General features: G+C 37.9%; 1 protein-coding gene across 1 annotated transcript in view; it reads left to right on the forward strand.

The window, feature by feature from the left end:
• Positions 1-11,029: 11,029 nt before the first annotated feature.
• Positions 11,030-20,324, forward strand: part of LOC136248642 (ATP-dependent RNA helicase DDX42-like) — a 30,086-nt gene continuing 20,791 nt past the window's right edge. Inside the window, exons 1-2 of the mRNA XM_066040407.1 lie at positions 11,030-11,177; positions 19,453-19,600. Of these exons, the coding sequence (XP_065896479.1) occupies positions 11,059-11,177; positions 19,453-19,600 (267 nt within the window). The 5' untranslated portion in view covers positions 11,030-11,058. The remainder of the gene's footprint in view (positions 11,178-19,452; positions 19,601-20,324) is intronic.

The raw sequence follows: 20,324 nt of genomic DNA on the forward strand, positions 1-20,324 counted from the left end.
GAAGTACTTGGGTGTTTGTAATTGACAATGACCTTTGGACTTCTCATATTTCAACTCTTTGTAAGATTATTAATTTATACTTCATTGTTTAAATTATCCCTGCCCTCACAACTTCTGCTGCAACTGTACAGTAGGCCTAGGGGTGGAGTGATGCCTTCGTCGGAAATATTGGTTTTCAACACTCACTGTGAGAACTTTAGACAATTGCATACAAAACTGTTTCAAAAATTTTTGCATGGTACGAAGTTATTAGAGTAAAATTTTCCCTAATTGTATATGCACTGCATACGTTACAAACCAAGTCATAACCTGAATGTTGTACAATCTGTACGTCTGTACGTCGGTATTGTAATTGTATAAGTGTGTTTTCACAGTACTCATCCACTTTCCTGAAACATGTTTCACCATCACCGGAATCAATATAATTATGCATGCATGATCACAATGCAACAAAAGACTTGGTACTGAAGCACGTCTGTAGCTGGATCAAGTTTTCCCACTAAATATGTTACAAATTGTTTATAAAGCAGTTTATAAATGATCATTGCCAAATTAATTCCCAGTACAAACCATAAATTCTGACCATGCACAAAATTAATAAAGACACGACCACATCACTCAGTAATCACTTTAAGTGTGTATGTAGTGATAGCTATATAGGGGACAATGGCTGCTAAACCAAATTAAGTGCACCTGGCCAAACTATGGAGTTCACTCACGCATACATGCATTAGCTAGATACATAATTAGATGTATAGTGGACTAAGTGTGTGTAACCCACAACCAACTAGTACATGTCTTTGTCCCCATTCGTACATAGCTAAGTTGGCAATGATACTTTTAATACAAACACAAGTTTTTCATTGTTTAAAGGCTTACACCACAATAACGATAACAAAATTAATGTCAGCATGCAATTTCACTAGCACTGAGTGACTAGTACACCAAAGCAGTAGCTGTGGTTATTGAAATGATGATTATGAAAGCCCTACTCCATCTACATGTTTCAAACAGGATATTTAGCAATGCATAGTAATATGATGCACACACTGATATGCATACACATGTACAGTGTTGGCATATTGGAGTTGGTCAAGAGCCACTTGGCCTGTATAATTGCTCATTTAATAAAGAACCTGAGATGTTAGAGACCGGTATGGGTGAACTCACACCTTTATAATATATCACCATGAACTTCACAAAAATTTCCTGAGGAGTGTTACCATGCAAGAGGAGGTTCAATCATGCTGTATCCTGTAATAATTAAAATTCAAATGCAGTTTTGGTATTTCACAGATTGCCACTTGATGATGCTGTATAACTATACTATTGGTATGCCATTTTAAACCTCCATTACCTGCAAATATAACATAAAAGTAAGCATTCTTACTTAAGACAGAATTATTGGCAAGCTGACTGCAGTTTGTACACCAATCCATATCTTTTTATATGCACATTTTTCATATAAATAGTGAAGCATTAAAAACTGTGTTTCCTTTAAATCCATGGTATTGCAGTGTTAAAAAAATAGATGGCAGTTTAACTAAATAGTTGGTATATTGCTAAGCATTACTTTGCCGTTAGATTTGGTCCTTGATTCTCAATAATAGTCAATTAGGTAAGTGTCACGTGACTGTCAGTCCAATACCCTTTACATGATTTCACCAAATTTCAGTTCATTGTTTACTGCCTTTAATTTGTGATAATACACGTACAGAATATGACCAACTGGTCTGAGCAAAACCAAACTAGTTTGCATTTATCTTGAATTTCTTATAAAAACTTTGTTGTCAATAGGGAAAAGGCAAAGAGTTGCTAAATTTCAGCTTTCCATGTTGAATACTCTTGGGGGGTAGAGATCAGGAACTACGAAAGTTGTACATTTATATGCATACAGTGACTATACCAGGCACTTATTTAAACAATAATTTACGAGTGCAACAGTCAATAAAATGGAGTTGTAACTTGACTTATTTTGTTCACCATGAATTGGCAAATCAGTTGTTATAACTTGTTAACCCAAGCTTACAAGCAAGAAGGCTGTTAAGCTCAGAAATGGCAATGATAAAGTTAAATTTTATCATAAACACACGTAACTCACGTGTACATGATGGTAGCTAATTCTACTTTATATAGAAACTTCCCTGAACAGGCAAGTACAACGACATCATGTGTATTAGTTATATCAGTCTGTTTACTGCTTTGCTGTCTACTGCTAAAACATGCGTTAATTATTATCATTGTACCAGCTCAATGTATTTTGTAAAATAGTGTATGTTAACTAGTCACATTTTCATGGAATGGGTAACATAATACATATATTTGAAATGCAATGTCAAGTACCTCAACTGCACATACAAACATGTTGTGACACCACGTGTATACACTAGTGATGGGCGATACCAGGATTTTCAGAACGATACGATATCGATACGATATTGACTAAAATTGACCGATATTGATACTTTTCGATACGATATTGTAACATTAATTTGCACGTGTAAATTGCTAGTTTTCACATAATTTAGCTATGGCTATACACAATGGGGATTTCCTGTCCACATACACAAGAGTAACAGTAATTAGAAAATTGCTGAAGGTAATGGAAAGCTACAATTAACTATTAAATAAGCTAAAATAGACATTTTAAAATTAAATCAGATCACGTGATGTATCGTATCGAAATATCGAGTTTTGAAAAATATATTGATACTTTTCGATATCAGCAAAAAATCAAACGATACGATATAATATCGATATATCGCCCAACACTAGTATACACCAACCCAAGTACAATGCATGCCATATTCCTGTACAGTACAACTTTCACCCACTGTAAAGCTGGCAATATAATCCACTAAGTGTTCTCACTGTAGTATATGTACTAGTAATAGCATGGGTAGCAGTGAAATTTGGGATAAATACCACGAGTGTTGTATTGGAAATGGGGATAAATTTCACGAGGCGAAGCCGAGTGAAATTTACCATTTTCAATACAACACTCGTGGTATTTATCCCAAAATTTCACTGCTATACCCATGCTATTCCCAGTTAATACCATACTCGCTGCATATACGCATGCTGTGCATTAGCGTTGCTATGTACGCAATTTGTCACTATGTACTAAACACGCGTAAACACTAATTGGCGCTACCAAGAGTTCATAATATATATACTAAGGAGAGTATCCTACTCTCATATACCCCTGTAGAAAGGCGTATCGTGAAGTTATGACGTAACGACAAGATGTTGTGGTTTGTGACGTGCAGGAAGCCGTAAAAGTGCAAGAATCGTTAGCACCGTTTCACACTTGCGACGCTCAGGATAGCCGTATTCGCGAATGGCCTAGTAAGAAACGCCTACGAAGCGGTCTTAACCCATGAAGGAACGATTGTAGTTAGGTGAGAAACGCTTAGAGCTGGAGTTAATTTGGTTGCTAGCTCGGTTGCTAGCGACGTTGGTAGGCACGCGTTCAATCGATACCATGTTCAACTAATGACATCATTAATTATACAAAGAAAAACGGGCGAACTCAGAAGTGTTACGTCATAACTTCACGATACGCCTTTCTACAGGGGTATATGAGAGTAGGATACTCTCCTTAGTATATATATTATGAACTCTTGGCGCTACATTGTTAACATAAATTCTAGCCAATGAAATTGCAATTACAACTTTTTCACTGCTACCAGTGAAATACGGGATAAATTTCACTGCTACTATTGAGACTTTTGTATGGGCAGTGAAACAGGTATGGTATTAGTATATGTAATAGGATGGATGGCTGTGGTATTCGGGATTAATAGTGCGAGCATTGTAAACAGGAAGGAGTAAAATAGTGCGAGGCGAAGCCAAGCACTATTTCCTTCCTGTTTACAATGCAAGAACTATTAATCCCGAATACCACAGCCATTCATCCTATTGCAAATTAATCCGACAACCATAGAAACTGTTGCTAGGCAGCAGAAATTCAAAAATAACCATTGCAAAAGACCAATCACACTTAGCAACCGTTACCATGGTCTCAAAATGATATTTACCTTAGCAATGGTTACCTAGCAACCGTTGCTAAGCAACCATATTGTTGTTATACCTTTGGACATCTAGTAACAACAGTTGTCAAGTCAGACATTTACTTCTAATATAAACACACCACACTATTTTAACCAATCAAATTAGTATTATAAATTTTTGTCAAGGGACCTTGACAAACAAGTGTAATACTAATTCTATTGGCTAATCGCTTGACGTATTTCAATATAATACGTCAAGCTGCTATTGAGAGTATTATACAGTAACATATTCAGTTGTTGGATTACACTTTACATTTTGGTAGTGTTATGATAACTAGTGAAAAAACTGACCAAGAACACAGGAATACTTTACTAGTGTGCATTTCTGTTCTTAAATTTAGCCTTTTCCAAAACTCTTGGTGTTGTCTAGCTACACAGCATAAAGTCCTGGAGTCTCTGAGTAGCTACATGGTCAGACTTCTTCACTAGCAAAGTCCCAACTTTCACTAGTTGCCAACTTTGTAATTCGTTACCATCCGTACGTGGTTCCACCATTGTAGACGGGTTTTTTCCTGAAGAGTATCTGCACGAGTGAAGGAGCCTCAAATCATGTTGTATCCCACAATTAACTACCCGGTAATCGAGTCACTGAGTTGTAAAGTACATAGCTCACGTGATTGATAAAGCAGACTAGATTCATATAGTTGACCATTCCTACTGTTTAATTTGCTGTTTGGCACTACTTGGCCCTTCTCATCGAGCATCTCATAGCCTATTTCGTAAATGTCACGTGACTGTCGGTTCAATAGTCAGTACGGCCCGCAACGCGAAAACTAAATCGATATCCTCTAATCAACTACCTAACTATTGTCATGTGTTAGGCCATAGAAAATATACCTACTATGGTTAGGCTAAGTGTAACTTGAATAACACCAGCGTGGCAGCCAAGTTTGTCACTTTCTTCTGGTAGAAAACGATACAAATGTCTTATCCAGTCAGTTATTGATATTTGCAGATCATCAATGATATAAAGCTCTATCGTACCATCCGTTCTTCTGAAGACTGCCTTGCAATGCAAAATGACATAAATATCTTGCTTGACTGGTCAAAACGTTGGTTATTATCTTTTAATATTTTAACCTGAATGCAAGGTCTTATATATTGGCAATACTCCATACACCGGAAATTATACTGTAGCAGGAATCCAGCTGGAGCTATTGGATAACATTCGAGATCTTGGCATACAAATTGACTCAAAATTAAAATTTCACATTCACACAGATATGGTAGTTAAAAAGGCCTACTGGATTCTAGGTCTCATCTGTAAATCATTTGAGTGTAAGGACTCTGATGTCATGGTAAAACTATATAAAACACTTGTTCGTCCAATTGTTGAATATAACAATGTCATATGGGGACCTTCTTACACACTTGACAATCAAAAAACTTGAAAGAATGCAGCGTAAAGTAACCAGAATGATTCCATCTATCAACCATTTATCATACTACAACAGATTAAGACATCTAAACATACCATCTTTACAACACCGTAGACGAAGGGGTGATTTGATATATTTGTACCAAATTCTCAAAGGCATGCGCAGTTATGATATAGAAAATCATTTATTTACCCCATCCACTTCTACTGTAACAAGAGGTCACACAAGGAAATTATTCAAACATCACATTAATTCGTATACAAGATCTAATTTTTATAGTAACAGAGTAATCAATGACTGGAATTCATTACCCTAATCTATTGTTGATTCTCCCTCTGTCAATGATTTTAAAACACTGCTGGACAGACACTACAGTAATTGCTTATTTGATTTTGTATAGTAATTAGAATAGCTAAGTACATAATAATTATTAATTTTGTTTATGGATGTACAGGCATAAGCCTTTATCCTTAAAATACAAATACAAATGTACTGTAATGTCTTTGTAATGTATTCTTAGTTGTTTGGTTTTGTATTGTATTGTTTTTGTAGGTGGTACTCATATAGGCATATTTGCCTTTTGTATTCACCTTACCTTTTGGTTAAACTAATAAAAATAAATAAATAAAATCACGTGATTTTTCGCTGCAGCGGTTCGTAGGGTATTTCGTATGCCACGATATTCACTCTCAACATTGTTTAAGTAGTCTATCATCAACTCAAAGTATTGGTGGTTTGATTTTATTGGTCAGTTCCTGGTGGCAGCACGATCTGTACAGCTTTTTGACAACAGACAAAATGTTTCTTCCTCTGGAGCACAGGACAAGCAGAGCAACAACTGCGCCGTGGATCAGCAATGACCAGTACTAGGTAAAGTACCTGCATGCGGAGTATGGTTATGATTGAAGCTTGTTAGCCATCTATATGCTGAAATTCGGCCAAGATGACGCGATTTTTGCAAACAAGTACCAAGATAGTTGATACATCAGTGAGACAGTCTCCAACAGCAAGGATACGAAGCTTATAAACACCTAACAATACGGCTATCTCGCCCAGTAAACGCATAGAGCAATCCAATGCATGAAATAGGCACTCACGTGATCGAAATTCAAATCGCGGAAATACCCAGAAAATCGCTTTCATTTCTGAATAGGAACCATGCAGTGTGCTCCTTTTGTAAATATTATTATTATTATTATTATTATTATTGGGGGTACAGGTAAGGAGGCAAAGCCTGTAAAAACCTGATCTAAACAATCAAACTACTACAAAAATAACTATACAATATCATACTGGTAATCATAATAAAATCTATCTAGGTGTGTCTTAAACAAATTGGTTGAATGAACATTAACTGAGTCATATGGGAGTCCATTGCAATCATTTATAATTCTTACTGAATAAAAGTGACGGCGTGGCAAGCAGGTAGCGTGTGGTTTGCAGATCTTTAAATCATGACCTCTTGTTATAGAAGATGATCGAAGGGTAAATAAAGATGAGCTATCCATGTCCAGCATGTTATGAAATAGCCTGTATGTGTAAATTAAGTCCCCTCTACGACGTCGATATCTAAGAGATGGTAAGTTTAGGTTGTTTAATCTGTCAACATATTGCAAGTCTTTAATTTCGCTCGCTAACTTGGTAGCTCTTCTTTGAATTTTTTCAACTGACTGCTGATCAAGTATGAACTGTGGACCCCATATAATATTTCCATATTCTAATATGGGACGAACAAAAGATTTGTACAGTTGGAGTAACACGTTGGTGTTCAAGTACTCAAACGATTTATTAATCACAGCTAGTATACGATTAGCTCTTGCAGTTACTATAGCAGTATGGTTATACGTATGAAACTTCAGAGAAGAGTCAACGATGATTCCCAAATCTTTGACTGACTCAGTAGATGTTATAACATTACCGTCAATACAATAATTTCCATAGGAGTGGGTGAGACCTAAATGCAAAACATAACACTTGCTAATATTAAAATTAAGCAACCAGGTTCTCAACCATTCAAACAATATATCAATATCCCGTTGAAGTTGTAAGTAATCGGCTTCACATCTAATTGATCGAAAGATCTTGGCATCATCAGCAAATAGTAAGATTGGGCTGTCCACAGATAACGGAATATCATTAACATATAACAGAAAGAGCAGGGGGCCAAGGACTGAACCTTGGGGAACCCCGGCCCGCTAGAGACTGTGGACCAACTAGAGTGATCACCATTAAGCACAACTCGTTGCCTTCTACCAGAAAGAAAATTCTGTACCCATCTTAGTAGAGACCCGCCCATGCCATATGCCTTCAATTTCATCAGTAGTCGATTATGAGGGACAGAATCAAACGCCTTTCGGAAATCTAAATATATAATGTCAACAGGATAGCCATCATTAAGTGACTGGGTCCAGTAGTCCATTGCTGTAAGAAGCTGTGTTGTGCACGACCTGCCAGCAATGAAACCATGTTGGCTTGGAGAAAATAAACTGTTAGTGAGCATGTGGTGTGTGATATGACCTTTAATGATTGACTCCAAAATTCGGACAATAGGTGACGTTAAACTTATTGGACAGTAGTTATCAGCAGCAGAACAATTTCCCTTCTTGTGCATGAATTGGTGTGACATGGGCGGCCAACTACTAGGGAGACATGCAGCTACTACTAAGTGACTTTTTAAACAGTATACACAATGGAACACTAAGTTGTAAAGCAGTTTCCTTTAATGAGAGTAGAGGCCAACCGTCAGGTCCTGATGATTTGTTTACATTGATTTTCTCTAACCTGTCAAGTACAATGGATGGTGTTATATCGACATCATTAAGTGTTGGTACTGTGTGATCAAGATGAAATGAAGGTACTGAGGATGTATCCTCTCTAGTATATACACTGGCAAAATGATTGTTGAAAACATTAGCCATCTCAGTGTTGGAGTGTGTCAGGGAGCCATCAGCATGTTGTAGACAATTGATACTAGACTTTGATTTTAATCTGGAGTTTACATATTTCCAAAATACTTTCTGGTTAGTTTAATATTGGAGGCGATTTTCTCTTCATATGACTTGCGAAAAGACCTTGTCAAACTACGCAGCTCATTTCTGGCTTTGCCATATAGTGAATAGTCTGTCTTTGTGCCAGATAGCTTATACTGTTTCCAAAGCTTACATTTTTTCTTCTTCATACGAAATGCTTCACGTGTCATATAAATGTTTTTCTTCTTCATTTTAAGTGCATGGCAGGGTATACATTCCTTAAGAATTGACTCATAATGAGAGGCAAATACATCCCATGCTTGATGAATGTCTAAGGAACTTAATGTATCATCCCAGTCAATAGCCTCCAGCAAAGTCCGCATCCTGTCAAAATCAGCTTGATGAAGGTTGTACCTTGGCTTGTTATCATGGATGTACTTACCATAACATGTTAAAACAAATTTGAGACAAACATGATCACTCAAATCGAGACCAGGGAGATGTTGTATATCAGATATCATTCCTTCTTCATTTGTGAAAACAAGATCAAGTAAACTGGAAGAGGAGCTACGATGTCGTGTTGGTTCCAGTACATGTTGAAAGAGATATATATCTTGAACAGTATCAAGAAATGGCTGTTCACAATGAGCTGGTGCTGATGGTAATGACCAATCTATGTTAGGGTAATTAAGGTGGCGCTGAAGTAATCAAATGAAGCCTTACAAGGCCAATGGGACATCACGTTTGTGGTCATGCACGAAAAAACACGGAAAACTAATAGAACAAAGCGAAGCGCTTCGAAATATTGAAAGAACCAGCTTTATCAGACTGTCAGGCTACTATTGCTGATACAAGTAACGATATTCACGTACTGACTTCATCGCCTTGTCAAAACTCTGGTAACCTCACAGCGAACAACACCAGCTGTCATCGCGTGATTACTGCTTTACGGAGCGCGCCCTGGCCAGTTACACTGTCCCACAATTCGTGAAATAACTCCATATTTACTTACCATAGACTCTCAAAATTTGGCAGAGGCACTGGTGAAGCGTTTCTTTACAGGGCTATGGAAAGATTTTTCGCGATTCGCTGTTGACGGGCGTGATATCACTTGTTGAAAAATGCGGGTTTGCATTTTAACCAGTTTCCACGTTGTTATCGTTAAAAAGGATTCCATAGAGTTGTTCTATAAGGTGAGAAACCATAAGAGCCAAAGCGGCTTAGCGCTAGGTTGTTTCTGGGGTGAGTTATTTTTAAAATCGGCTCGTAAGTTCAGAGTTTAATAGCCACGAAATTAAAGCGGGTGATTTCACGGAACTTGGCATGCTAAGCTACAACATTAAAGACTATCATAAGAACCCTTTAAATGTAGACTACATGGTTCACAAGCAGAGTTCTCCACCACCCTAAAATAGCTAATTAAGCACGTGGGCTAATTTTAATAGTGACAAATGGGCATTGTACGGCTTCACATAATTACTTCAGCGCCACCTTAAAGTCTCCACATATTAGGACATGAGAAAACTTGAGACTAGGAATTGACTTCAGAAGCTCACAGAGGGAATTAGTACTACTTAATAACTCAGAAGATGGGCTTCGATAGATACACCCAATATCTGTGTTAATTGTTCACTCAGGTGTGGTCTGGGCCAGTGTAGGTGTGTTTTGTGCTGTGATGGCATCGTAGGAAGAGTCTTAGACTGCTGGGCTAATCGAGATGCTGAATCTAATGCACACAAAGTGATTGTCACTTGAGTGCTGGTCACTGTAAAGTGCTAATAATAAATAAAAAATTGATTTTAAGGTCATTGGAATAGATTATAGTTGTATTTTCCAAGATTGAATATCGATCACGTGAGTGCTTATTTGATGCATTGGATTGCTCTATGCGTTTACTGGGCGAGATAGCCTCGGAGATAGCTGTATTGTTAGGTGTTTATAAGCTTCGTATCCTTGCTGTTGGAGACTGTCTCACTAATGTATCAACTATCTTGGTACTTGTTTGCAAAAATCGCGTCATCTTGGCCGAATTTCAGCATATAGATGGCTAACAAGCTTCAATCATAACCATACTCCGCATGCAGGTACTTTACCTAGTACTGGTCATGGCTGATCCACGGCGCAGTTGCTGCTCTGCTTGTCCTGTGCTCCAGAGGAAGAAACATTTTGTCTGTTGTCAAAAAGCTGTACAGATCGTGCTGCCACCAGGAACTGACCAATAAAATCAAACCACCAATACTTTGAGTTGATGATAGACTACTTGAACAATGTTGAGAGTGAATATCGTGGCATACGAAGAACCCTACGAACCGCTGCAGCGAAAAATCACGTGATTTTAAGACATTTGTATCGTTTTCTACCAGAAGAAACTAACAAACTTGGCTGCCACGCTGGTGTTATTCAAGTTACACTTAACCTAACACGACAATAGTTAGGTAGTTGATTGGAGGATATCGATTTTTCGCGTTGCGGACCCTACAATAGTGCACCGACTTTCGGTTCAGTAACCACTGCCTAATTGGCAATGTATAACCCTGTGTAATAGTCTTCGCTTGCTGCACGGACGTTAAGATTCGCGAAAATGTTCCCACGCGTAATTTCATTATTTTATTAAAGACCACAATCGAAATATATAAGATGCTGAAGAAGGAGAGTGGCATAAGCGGCTTCTCGCTGGGAAAACGGAAGGCGGACACATCGTTACCTCTACCGACTGGTATGCCGGCCGCTAAGGTGACACCTCTGGACCATCCGCAGTAAGTTGAAACACGTGCTCTTATATAGTGGGCGTTTTAGTTTTATAAAATATGGATTGCCTTATAAATAAGTATGTTAGCATAATAAATAGAATGCTGAAATACAAATTGTAACTGTAATATTTAACCAGGGACTCCCTGGTTAAATATTACTAAATCAGTAAATGTTACAATTTGTTGTATATTATTTTCGGGGTAAACCAGCTTACTCCCTGCAAGGGGGTGACACACAGGCACTCACAGTAGGTAGATCTGTAACTGCGGTCTAAGTCAAAGGTCAAGGCCACGTGCCAATTCAACGGTCAAGGGTAAAAGCTTCCAACTCACAATCGAAAAGTGCTGAAATATTGTCGTTAAGTCACCAGTCAAAGGCACAGGTCAAAGCGAAATTTCAAGACTTTGACCGTGGTCGCAGATCTACCTACAGCGCGTACCTACGTGACACCCCCTTGTCCCTGGCAGGGAGTAAGCTGATTTACCCTGAAAACAATATACAACACATACACAATACATCAGCAAGAAATAATTAAAATATGACAAAGTGGTAGCCTCCATGACAATATTGGGGTTAAGTATCAAAATTTATATGTAATGACCAGCTGTGTGTCATAGCTTTCAACCTGACCCTTGCCAGGAGTGAGACCAACGTGATGGCATAATCCACTGCCATGCATATGCATCCCATGCGCAAAATTTGCAGGTTCCTAGTGGGATATAGTGGCTAATAATAAAAATCTGTTTTTAGGCTGACAATTGTGTACCTATGTTTGCTATTTGTTCATGCTGCTCTTACGTTGTACATTCTACCACTACTAGCTATGCTGGTGTGCAAACTGACATATCCATTAAACTCAGATATCATACAGTGTATAGTAGGGACCACAAAGGTTTGGGTGTGGCCCATGAAAAACATCACCCAAAAACCAGTCTCACTTTTCCCTGACGACAATGAGGCAGTATTGGTTAGGGTAAAACTAAGCCCAAACAAGCTTTCAGATTGACCCGAAACGCTTTCAACAAGTTGCTACAGAATTTTTTTTATAATTATTAACAGAATTTTCTACTGACTGAGTAACTGACCGACTAATTCCTTAGACAAGCGTAACTCGATAACGGCTAAAGCTACAAGCTTGATTTTTTCACTGTTTGACGTTGCTTCAGCTGGACATGTGTCTTTTGGCATACTGCAGTATGTACAACGCATTCTTCATGGACTTACCAGTGTCCTCCTTTGTGTCCCATTCATCTTTGCTGACAGCGAAAGGTGTTGATTTGGCGGTAGTGCGTGTTGGCTTCCCTTCATAACGAAAATCATCATAGTGGCTACTTTGATTTCAGAAGTGCTTTTCGAACAATTCTTGATTCGTACTACTGTGTAACGGGTTGAACATAGCTGACAAGTGACAACGAAGCGTAATGGCAGGAATTCATAAGCGCCACAATGCACCTTTGGCACTTATAAGCTCCTGGTAATGGATACTTCACTTTGGGGCACACAGTGTCATTTCTTTCTTGTGATGCAGTATTATGTGTGGGTTCACCAGTCACAATAATTTTATTTTACAAAAAAAAGTTAACAAGCAAGTACACAAAAAATTTAATTTTCAAAGAGAGTAGGGACCACAGCACATTGAAAAAATACTGGAGTAGTGCTTGATATAAAGTCACAGCAAAACAATATACTGTGATTTAATATCATGGACTACTCCAACTTGTTTTAGTACTTTTTATCAATGAGCTATAGTCCCTACTCTAGTTGAAAATTCCCAAAATTTTGTGTGTACTTGTTGCATTTTATCCTTTGCTAATATCATTCACAGCTGCTTTACCCTCCAAACTTGTGTATCTGGCATCACATGATCATTTTAGGACACAAGGTCCAACTCATATTAAAAATATTTCTAGGTGACAATATTCTGTCCCAAATCTCATTGTGATCAGCTCTTGGCATGTCTTAATCCAATGCTCATTATGACTTTATTGACCATTTGTTGAAAGTGCTTCATTGCTTGCAGGCATGAAGTACTCAATACCTTGGACATGTGATTGCACCTAAAATCATGAGAATTACACCTCCAACATTTGTGAGGTATGGTATGTGGAGTGCAGAAGTCACTACGCAGTATGCAAAACTTTACAAAACTCTACTCTAGGGACATACCTAGACTCATGAACCAAACCCTATTCCTGGTGTGTGTTTATCGATTAGAGATTTAAGCACCCCTCAGAAGGGGTTTGGTTAGTTGTCTTATTTGTCTATATTATTTTGGTCTGTAAAATTAACAACTTTTCTTGTCCTTTGTCACATACTAATTGATGCCAAAGGGCCTTCTCGTTGATATTATCAAGTTGATAGATGCATGGGAAGGGCCTTCTCGTTGATATTATCAAGTTGATAGATGCTCATGGGTTTGGTGCCTTATACCACAGAAGGTTTCTTCTCATGTCTTAGTACTTAGAAAATTATAACATTTTTTCTACAGAATAGAAATGGTATGGGCAGCCAACCAGACTCTCTGAGGAAGGGGACTTATCATCTCTAAACAGCAAGTTTTAAATATAGTAGGCCACGAAAATGCTGTATCACCGGGGGGGGGGGGGGGGAGTAGAAGGCAAGCAAACTTAATCACAGTTAAACTTGTATATATGGCAGCTGCTCAAATCTGTTCTTCTCCACCAAAACACAACATAGCATACCTATAGCTGATTGTAATTTTCAACCATGCACAAATGCAATTCTCAAGTCACTCAGGCTTGCCCCGCAATGTTGTTAACACCTGTCTAGTTTATTACCCATGAATTAGGATAATTTATCTCCCCACAGGTAATTTATACCCCAAGGACAGGTAAACTTCCTTTGCAAGGTGTCAATTCGAGATAACGTGTGATGGTTTCCCTATGTTTGTAAATGAGAATCGTCCGTATTTTCCATGGTGATTGCAGAGGTGCTTCTCCTGCTGTTCTTCATTTGTAACACTGTGTGATAGGCTGAACATAGCTGAAAGCAAAAAGAATGGCCACTTCACTTTCAAGTCAGCAACTTATAGGTGGTTTAGGCAATAAATGTTAACTCTGGCAATATTCTTTCTTCTGATGTGGTATGTGCAGGTTCACCTAGCCATAATAAAGCTACAAAAAAGTTAACACTTGAGTATAAGCCAGATTATACTAGTGGACATTTAATCCCTACTCTTGTCTATACCTTCTTTCCCTACTTTTTTCTGTGATCCCTTAAAAGTCCTTATGTTTGTAAAAGTGATCATAACTTCAAAGTGGAATTACCTATTCACTGAAAACCAAGCTGTTTCATTCTTAGGTACCATGTTTTAAAATGCCTCAGGGAATAAAGGCATAATTATATGATCAAATTTCTGTTCAAAAATGACCATAAAGATCACCACAGGTCAAATCTGTGATGATACTATATCAGAAAATACACGACTGGTCATGAGGTGTGACCGGATCTGCGAAAACCCAGCATAATGGCACATTTTTAAAATTCCTTTATTATTGAAATTTATAATCTACTTAGCCAAGTGTATACTTTAGCCAACCTAACAACTTTTTGAGTTTCAGCCTACGAAGTAGCAAGAGCAGAAAGATCAATTTGTACAAGTATTAGGAAAATAAATTAGTGTTTACAAAATTGTCTATCAAGTACAGAGTTGCAACTTGCACCATTGTGTTTACCATGAATAGGGGAGTCCATTACTGGGTAAATTTTCCTTCTATCACCTTTCTTCACTACATACAGAGACGAAATCAGTGAAGGAAGATCGATTGCTTACAAATGCTTTGATGTGACGTACACAAATGCCACGTATCCTTTAGTTTACTGCAACTAAACAAAGATTTCCAAACTCCCCTTGAGTAGGCAAATAAGATGATATCCAGGGTTATATTATATTATAGTATAGCGGCGTCGCCCCCAAAATTAGCTTTTCATAAAACCATGAAACTTTCCTCATAAATAGTATTCCTCATGACATGTATTTTTGATATAGTGCCATTGCAGATTTGACCTTTGGTGACCTTTATGGCCATTTTTGCCCAGAAATTTGATCATTTCTGTCTTTATTTCCCTGAAGCAGTAATTGGCGTGCTAAAACATGGTACCAAAGTAAAGGTCTAATTGAACGAAACAACTCGGTTTTTATTTAAGTTAATAGGTAATTCTGTTTTGAAGTTATGATTGTTTTTATCATCTCCAAAGTTCTTGGAGTTTACCTGCCCTTGGGGTGTAAACTACTCATATATGGGGAGGTAAATTATCTCAAAATTCATGGGTAATATAAATGATCATAACTTTGGAATAAATCACCCATTAACTTCAAATGAAAACTTAAGTTGCTTCGTTCAAAAACATCTTTATATTGACACCATGTTTTAGCGAGTTAATTACTGCCTCAGGGAGTAAAGACAAAAAATGATCAAATTTCTGGGCAAAAATGGCCATAAAAGTCACCAAAGGTCAAATCTGCAATGGCACTATATCAAAAAAAATTATGTCATGGGGAATACTACTTATGTGGAAAGTTTCATGCTTTTATGAAAAAGTGCACAATTTTTGCATTGTACCGCTATACTATAATAGGAGTGTTTACAAGACAGTCCCTTATAATAGTCCCTTTCTTTACAAAGAACAAAGCGTTTAAAATTTTTATGAATTTTTTTCAATTATGCAAATATTTTACCCATTGCACTCAATGGATTATACTGAAAATTTAGGCTTGCATCATTATGCCGGGTTTTCACAGATCCGGTCACACACCTGTATGTGGAAAGTGTCGTGGAAAATAGTTCACAGTTTGGCTAATGTTTATAGCTATGCCACTATACTACTTAACTTCAAAACATGAACAAACTACTTTCCATTGATATTACCCAGGTAATATGCTACCAAGCAGTACCTTTGAACACCCACGATAAAGTGACTTATTATTTGCTTCAGATAACATAACCAACATGGGCGGGTGGCTCATTACTTTCTTACACACACTAAGTAAGCTGAATGTATTATTAATTACTAACTCAGGCCATGAAAAGTTAATCATATGTTTCTGGTTCCCTTCCTGATCATTTTTTTGCAGAATGAATTGTGCAATCACCATACAATAATTTATTTTATATCTGTTGAAAAGTTCATGTCTTGTAAACACTCTTTTTCTTATATAACTTTATAAGTTGACCTTGTTTTCCCCTATAATTCCATGTACTGCTACGTCAAATGTAGTATATCACATCAAAAAGTTGCAAAAAAAATACAACAAGCCTAGTCACCTGGTAAATTTTGGGGGATTGGTAGGGCCAGAAACATTTGCACGGCCTCATCTAACAACCCCCCTCCCCTGACATTATTGAGGTGTTCATGTAGCCTGCCTTCCTCTATGCCTATATGTGTAAGCGAGTTAGTTCATTTCCAAACAATCATTAAACATTGAGATGAGATAATGGAATGATGTAGATGGTGAGATGCGGGTGGAGGATTTGAACCCAACAATAAGTGAGTATGGAATGGATCATAGGGACGTCATCCAAACCTGTAGTTACACCAGTGGACCTACTTCAGTCATGGCTATACTATTAACAGGCTGTATGATAGTATAGCCATGGCCACTTCAGTCATGGCTAGCCATGGCCACTTCAGTCATGGCTATACTATTAACAGGACCTACTTCAGTCATGACTATACTATTAACAGGCTGTTTGTGACTGGACTAGGAATAAAACGTCAACTAGTATAGCCACAGGTGTAGATGGCCTCCTTTGTGTCATTGCTTTTAACATCTACGATCACTACTCTAATGTAAAATTTCTAATTTTCCCTTATGCTTGTTTGCTTTCAATAACACAATTCATTACTGATGAACCATCGAATACGACATCAAAGGAAAAAATGGCTTTGCGATCATTGTATGATCTATGCGTATAGTAGGTCAGATGTAAAATTTCTCACATTTATTGTCAAGACACATAGTAGTATGTCGTGCAGCCCAAGAAGCCGGCATGCAACATTGACAGGAAGAAAGAAAACATGATTTTCATGCATATGTAGCTCCATGATCCCTTATCCAATTGAATTGCTACAGAAATGCCCACACATTAAGGAAGTCTACATACAAAATTTGAAAAAAAACCCTCCTGCCATTTCCGAGATACGAGTGGCCAAAGTTTCAGGTTTTTTCTTCATTTTTTTTTTCTTTCTTTCTTCCTTTTCACACACTTTGCAAAATCGTCTGTAAAAAATACAAACACGTACTCCGATCAAGCTGATATTTGGCACACTAAAAGGGCTCATTAAAGCGAATCTCAGTGCAAAGTTTGGTGGAAATCCAACAAGAATCACAGAGTTGTAGACAGGGTGACTTAGTATCTCAATCATGCACTTGCTACACGTAGTTGTATTTTGTATTTTAACTCAGTGGCTTTTACTCCAATTCTTCTATACTACTCCATGGACTTTCTATGATGATTATTCCATCTACATACTGGTTTTCAGCTCACTCTTCTTAGCAGTTTGCCTAGTATGTGTGAAAACTAATTTTTTTTTTATCCACGAAACTCAATTGTGTAATTGTGACACAGGTTAGGTTTTGTGTCACATCTCCATGGTATTCCTTTCAAACTACAAAAAGGCACTCCTACGATGGTTATTCCATCTACATAGCAATTTTCAGCTCATTTCTTTAAGGGGTTTACCCTGTGGGCGTGACAGAAGTTCAATCAAATAGTTGGTCATATCTTTATGGCAGATCTCTCTACAGGGTGACTTGTTTGTAGCTGAACTCTCTACTGGGTGACTTTTTTAGCTGAATTGTCTACTGGGTGACTCGTTTGTGACTGAACTCACCACAGAGTGACTTCTTTCTAGCTGATCTCTCAATATGGTGGGGTTTTTTTTGTAGCTGAGCTTTCCGCAGGGTGATTTATTTGTAGCTGTACAGGGTGGCTTTTTGTAGCTGAATACTCCACAGGGTGATTTGTTAGTCACCTGTAGAGTTCAGGTCACCTGTAAAGAATTCAGCTAAAAACAAGTCACCCAGTAGACAGTAGTGAGTTCAGCTGCAAACAAGTCACCCTGTAGAGAGTTCAGCTACAAACAAGCCACCAGATCAGCCAGAAATAAGTCACCTGAAGAGTTCACCTACAAACAGGTCACCCTGTAAGAGAATTCAGCTACAAACAAGTCACCCTGTAGAGAGTTTAGATTTACCTTGTAGGCAGTTCAGCTACATACAGATCACCCTGTAGAGAGTTCAGCTACAAACAAGTCACCCTGTAGAGAGTTCAGCTACTTACAAATCACCCTGTAGAGAATTCAGCTACAAACAAATCACCCGTATAGAGAGTTCAGTCACCCTGTAGAGAGTCAAGTTATAAACAAGCCATCTTGTAACTAGAGTTCAACTCCAACAAATCACCCTATAGAGAGTCTAATTACATTGGAAGTCACTCTGTAAGAGAGTTCAGCTACAAACAAGTTACCTTATAGTTGTAGGGATTGCTGCCACAAGCCAGCCAACCTGTAGATGTAATAATAAAGTTTTTAAAATGCTTCATTATATATAAACAAAATTCTGTTCTTGATCTCTTCCTCCTTTCTGCAGTAAAGAGTAAGCTCCAAAGCTGGCCACAGGCTGGCTTTGAAGTATACAAATACAAGAAGTGATGTGATGTCTATACCAAAACAGCCAAGCTGTGAAAAAAGGGTGCGGCCCCCAAAAAGCCAGGGTGAAGTTGTGAATTCCAAGGTGGCAGCCAAGAAATGGCTGTGATGGTTGGTTAATGGCAAAAATTTTAATAACAACAATTCAGGTGAATTTGGTGCTAAATCCTTGGTGAAGGCAACACAAATTCACCTGAATTGTCATTATTAATCCACCTGAATTAAATTTTTTGCCATTAACCTACCATCACAGCCATTTCTTGGCCACCACCTTGGAATTCACATCTTTTTTCACCTTGGCTTTTTGGGGGCCACACCCTTTTGTCACAGCTTGGTTGTTTTTATATAGGTAATATTTAATGGATCATCCGTCCCTAAATACTCACACATGCACACACTATAATGGCTACGAGGTGTGTTGCACTTATAATCACTTCGGCTCCAATGTCAGGGGAAGTTTACTGTTGATAAACCCCTCACTTCACCTCGGGATTTGTCAACAGTAAACTTCCTCTGACTTTGGAGTTGGGAAAAGTGCAATACACCTCATAGCCATGGTTAATATATTACATGTATTGTGATGTCACACACAATGACATCAATGCACAGGTTGGAAGATGACGGTAACAGTGATAGTGATGATGAGATGAGAAGGAAGAAGATTTCTGAAATGTTTAACTCCTCATACACTGAAGTGCCCTCTCCTGATAATGATAGTGAGGAAGATCCTCTGGATTCCTTTATGGCTCAAATTGAAGTGAGCATTATATTATTGTACTACTTCTACCAGTAAAACTTTCCATTGTTTATTGTACTTAAGGTCCAATATTATTGAATCTTTCAACAAGACCATTACATTTTGGGTGATAGTGTTTTCTTGCCCACAACACGTCTAACATCAGGTTTGGTAGTAAGTGCCTCCAGGACACCCATAAATGGTACTATGTGACACCCATCTCTTCCCAATACCTTCGCTTAGAGAGTATCATGAATAGTCTTATTGCTGAAAAATGTCCAACCATAATACTAGTGCGATGATCTGTCATGATCTGTAGCTGGTGGGGTACTACTACACATCTTCTACTTACAGTCAATGTAGTAAAGAATTTATCTATTGTCATCAAACACCTCTTACAATAATTAACAGTGTAGGATGAGGTCATGTCCGCATGGCAATCTTGTCCCTAATCCGTTGACTTCAGTGAGGTGTGTTCATATACATGTTCAATTTCTGTTGCATCATCTTCCTCAGCTCTTCTTCTATTATCTCAAAACCATCAAGTTCATAAGTATTCTGACCCGACAGAAATCAAAACAAACTATACATGTCCCTAGTCACATCTATACATGTCCCTAGTCACATCTATACATGTCCCTAGTCACATCTATACATGTCCCTAGTCACATCTATACATGTCCCTAGTCACATCTATACATGTCCCTAGTCACATCTATACATGTCCCTAGTCACGTCTATACAT

The sequence above is a fragment of the Dysidea avara genome, chromosome 3 (genome assembly GCF_963678975.1).
Source record: "Dysidea avara chromosome 3, odDysAvar1.4, whole genome shotgun sequence".
In the NCBI taxonomy this organism is placed as follows: domain Eukaryota; kingdom Metazoa; phylum Porifera; class Demospongiae; order Dictyoceratida; family Dysideidae; genus Dysidea; species Dysidea avara.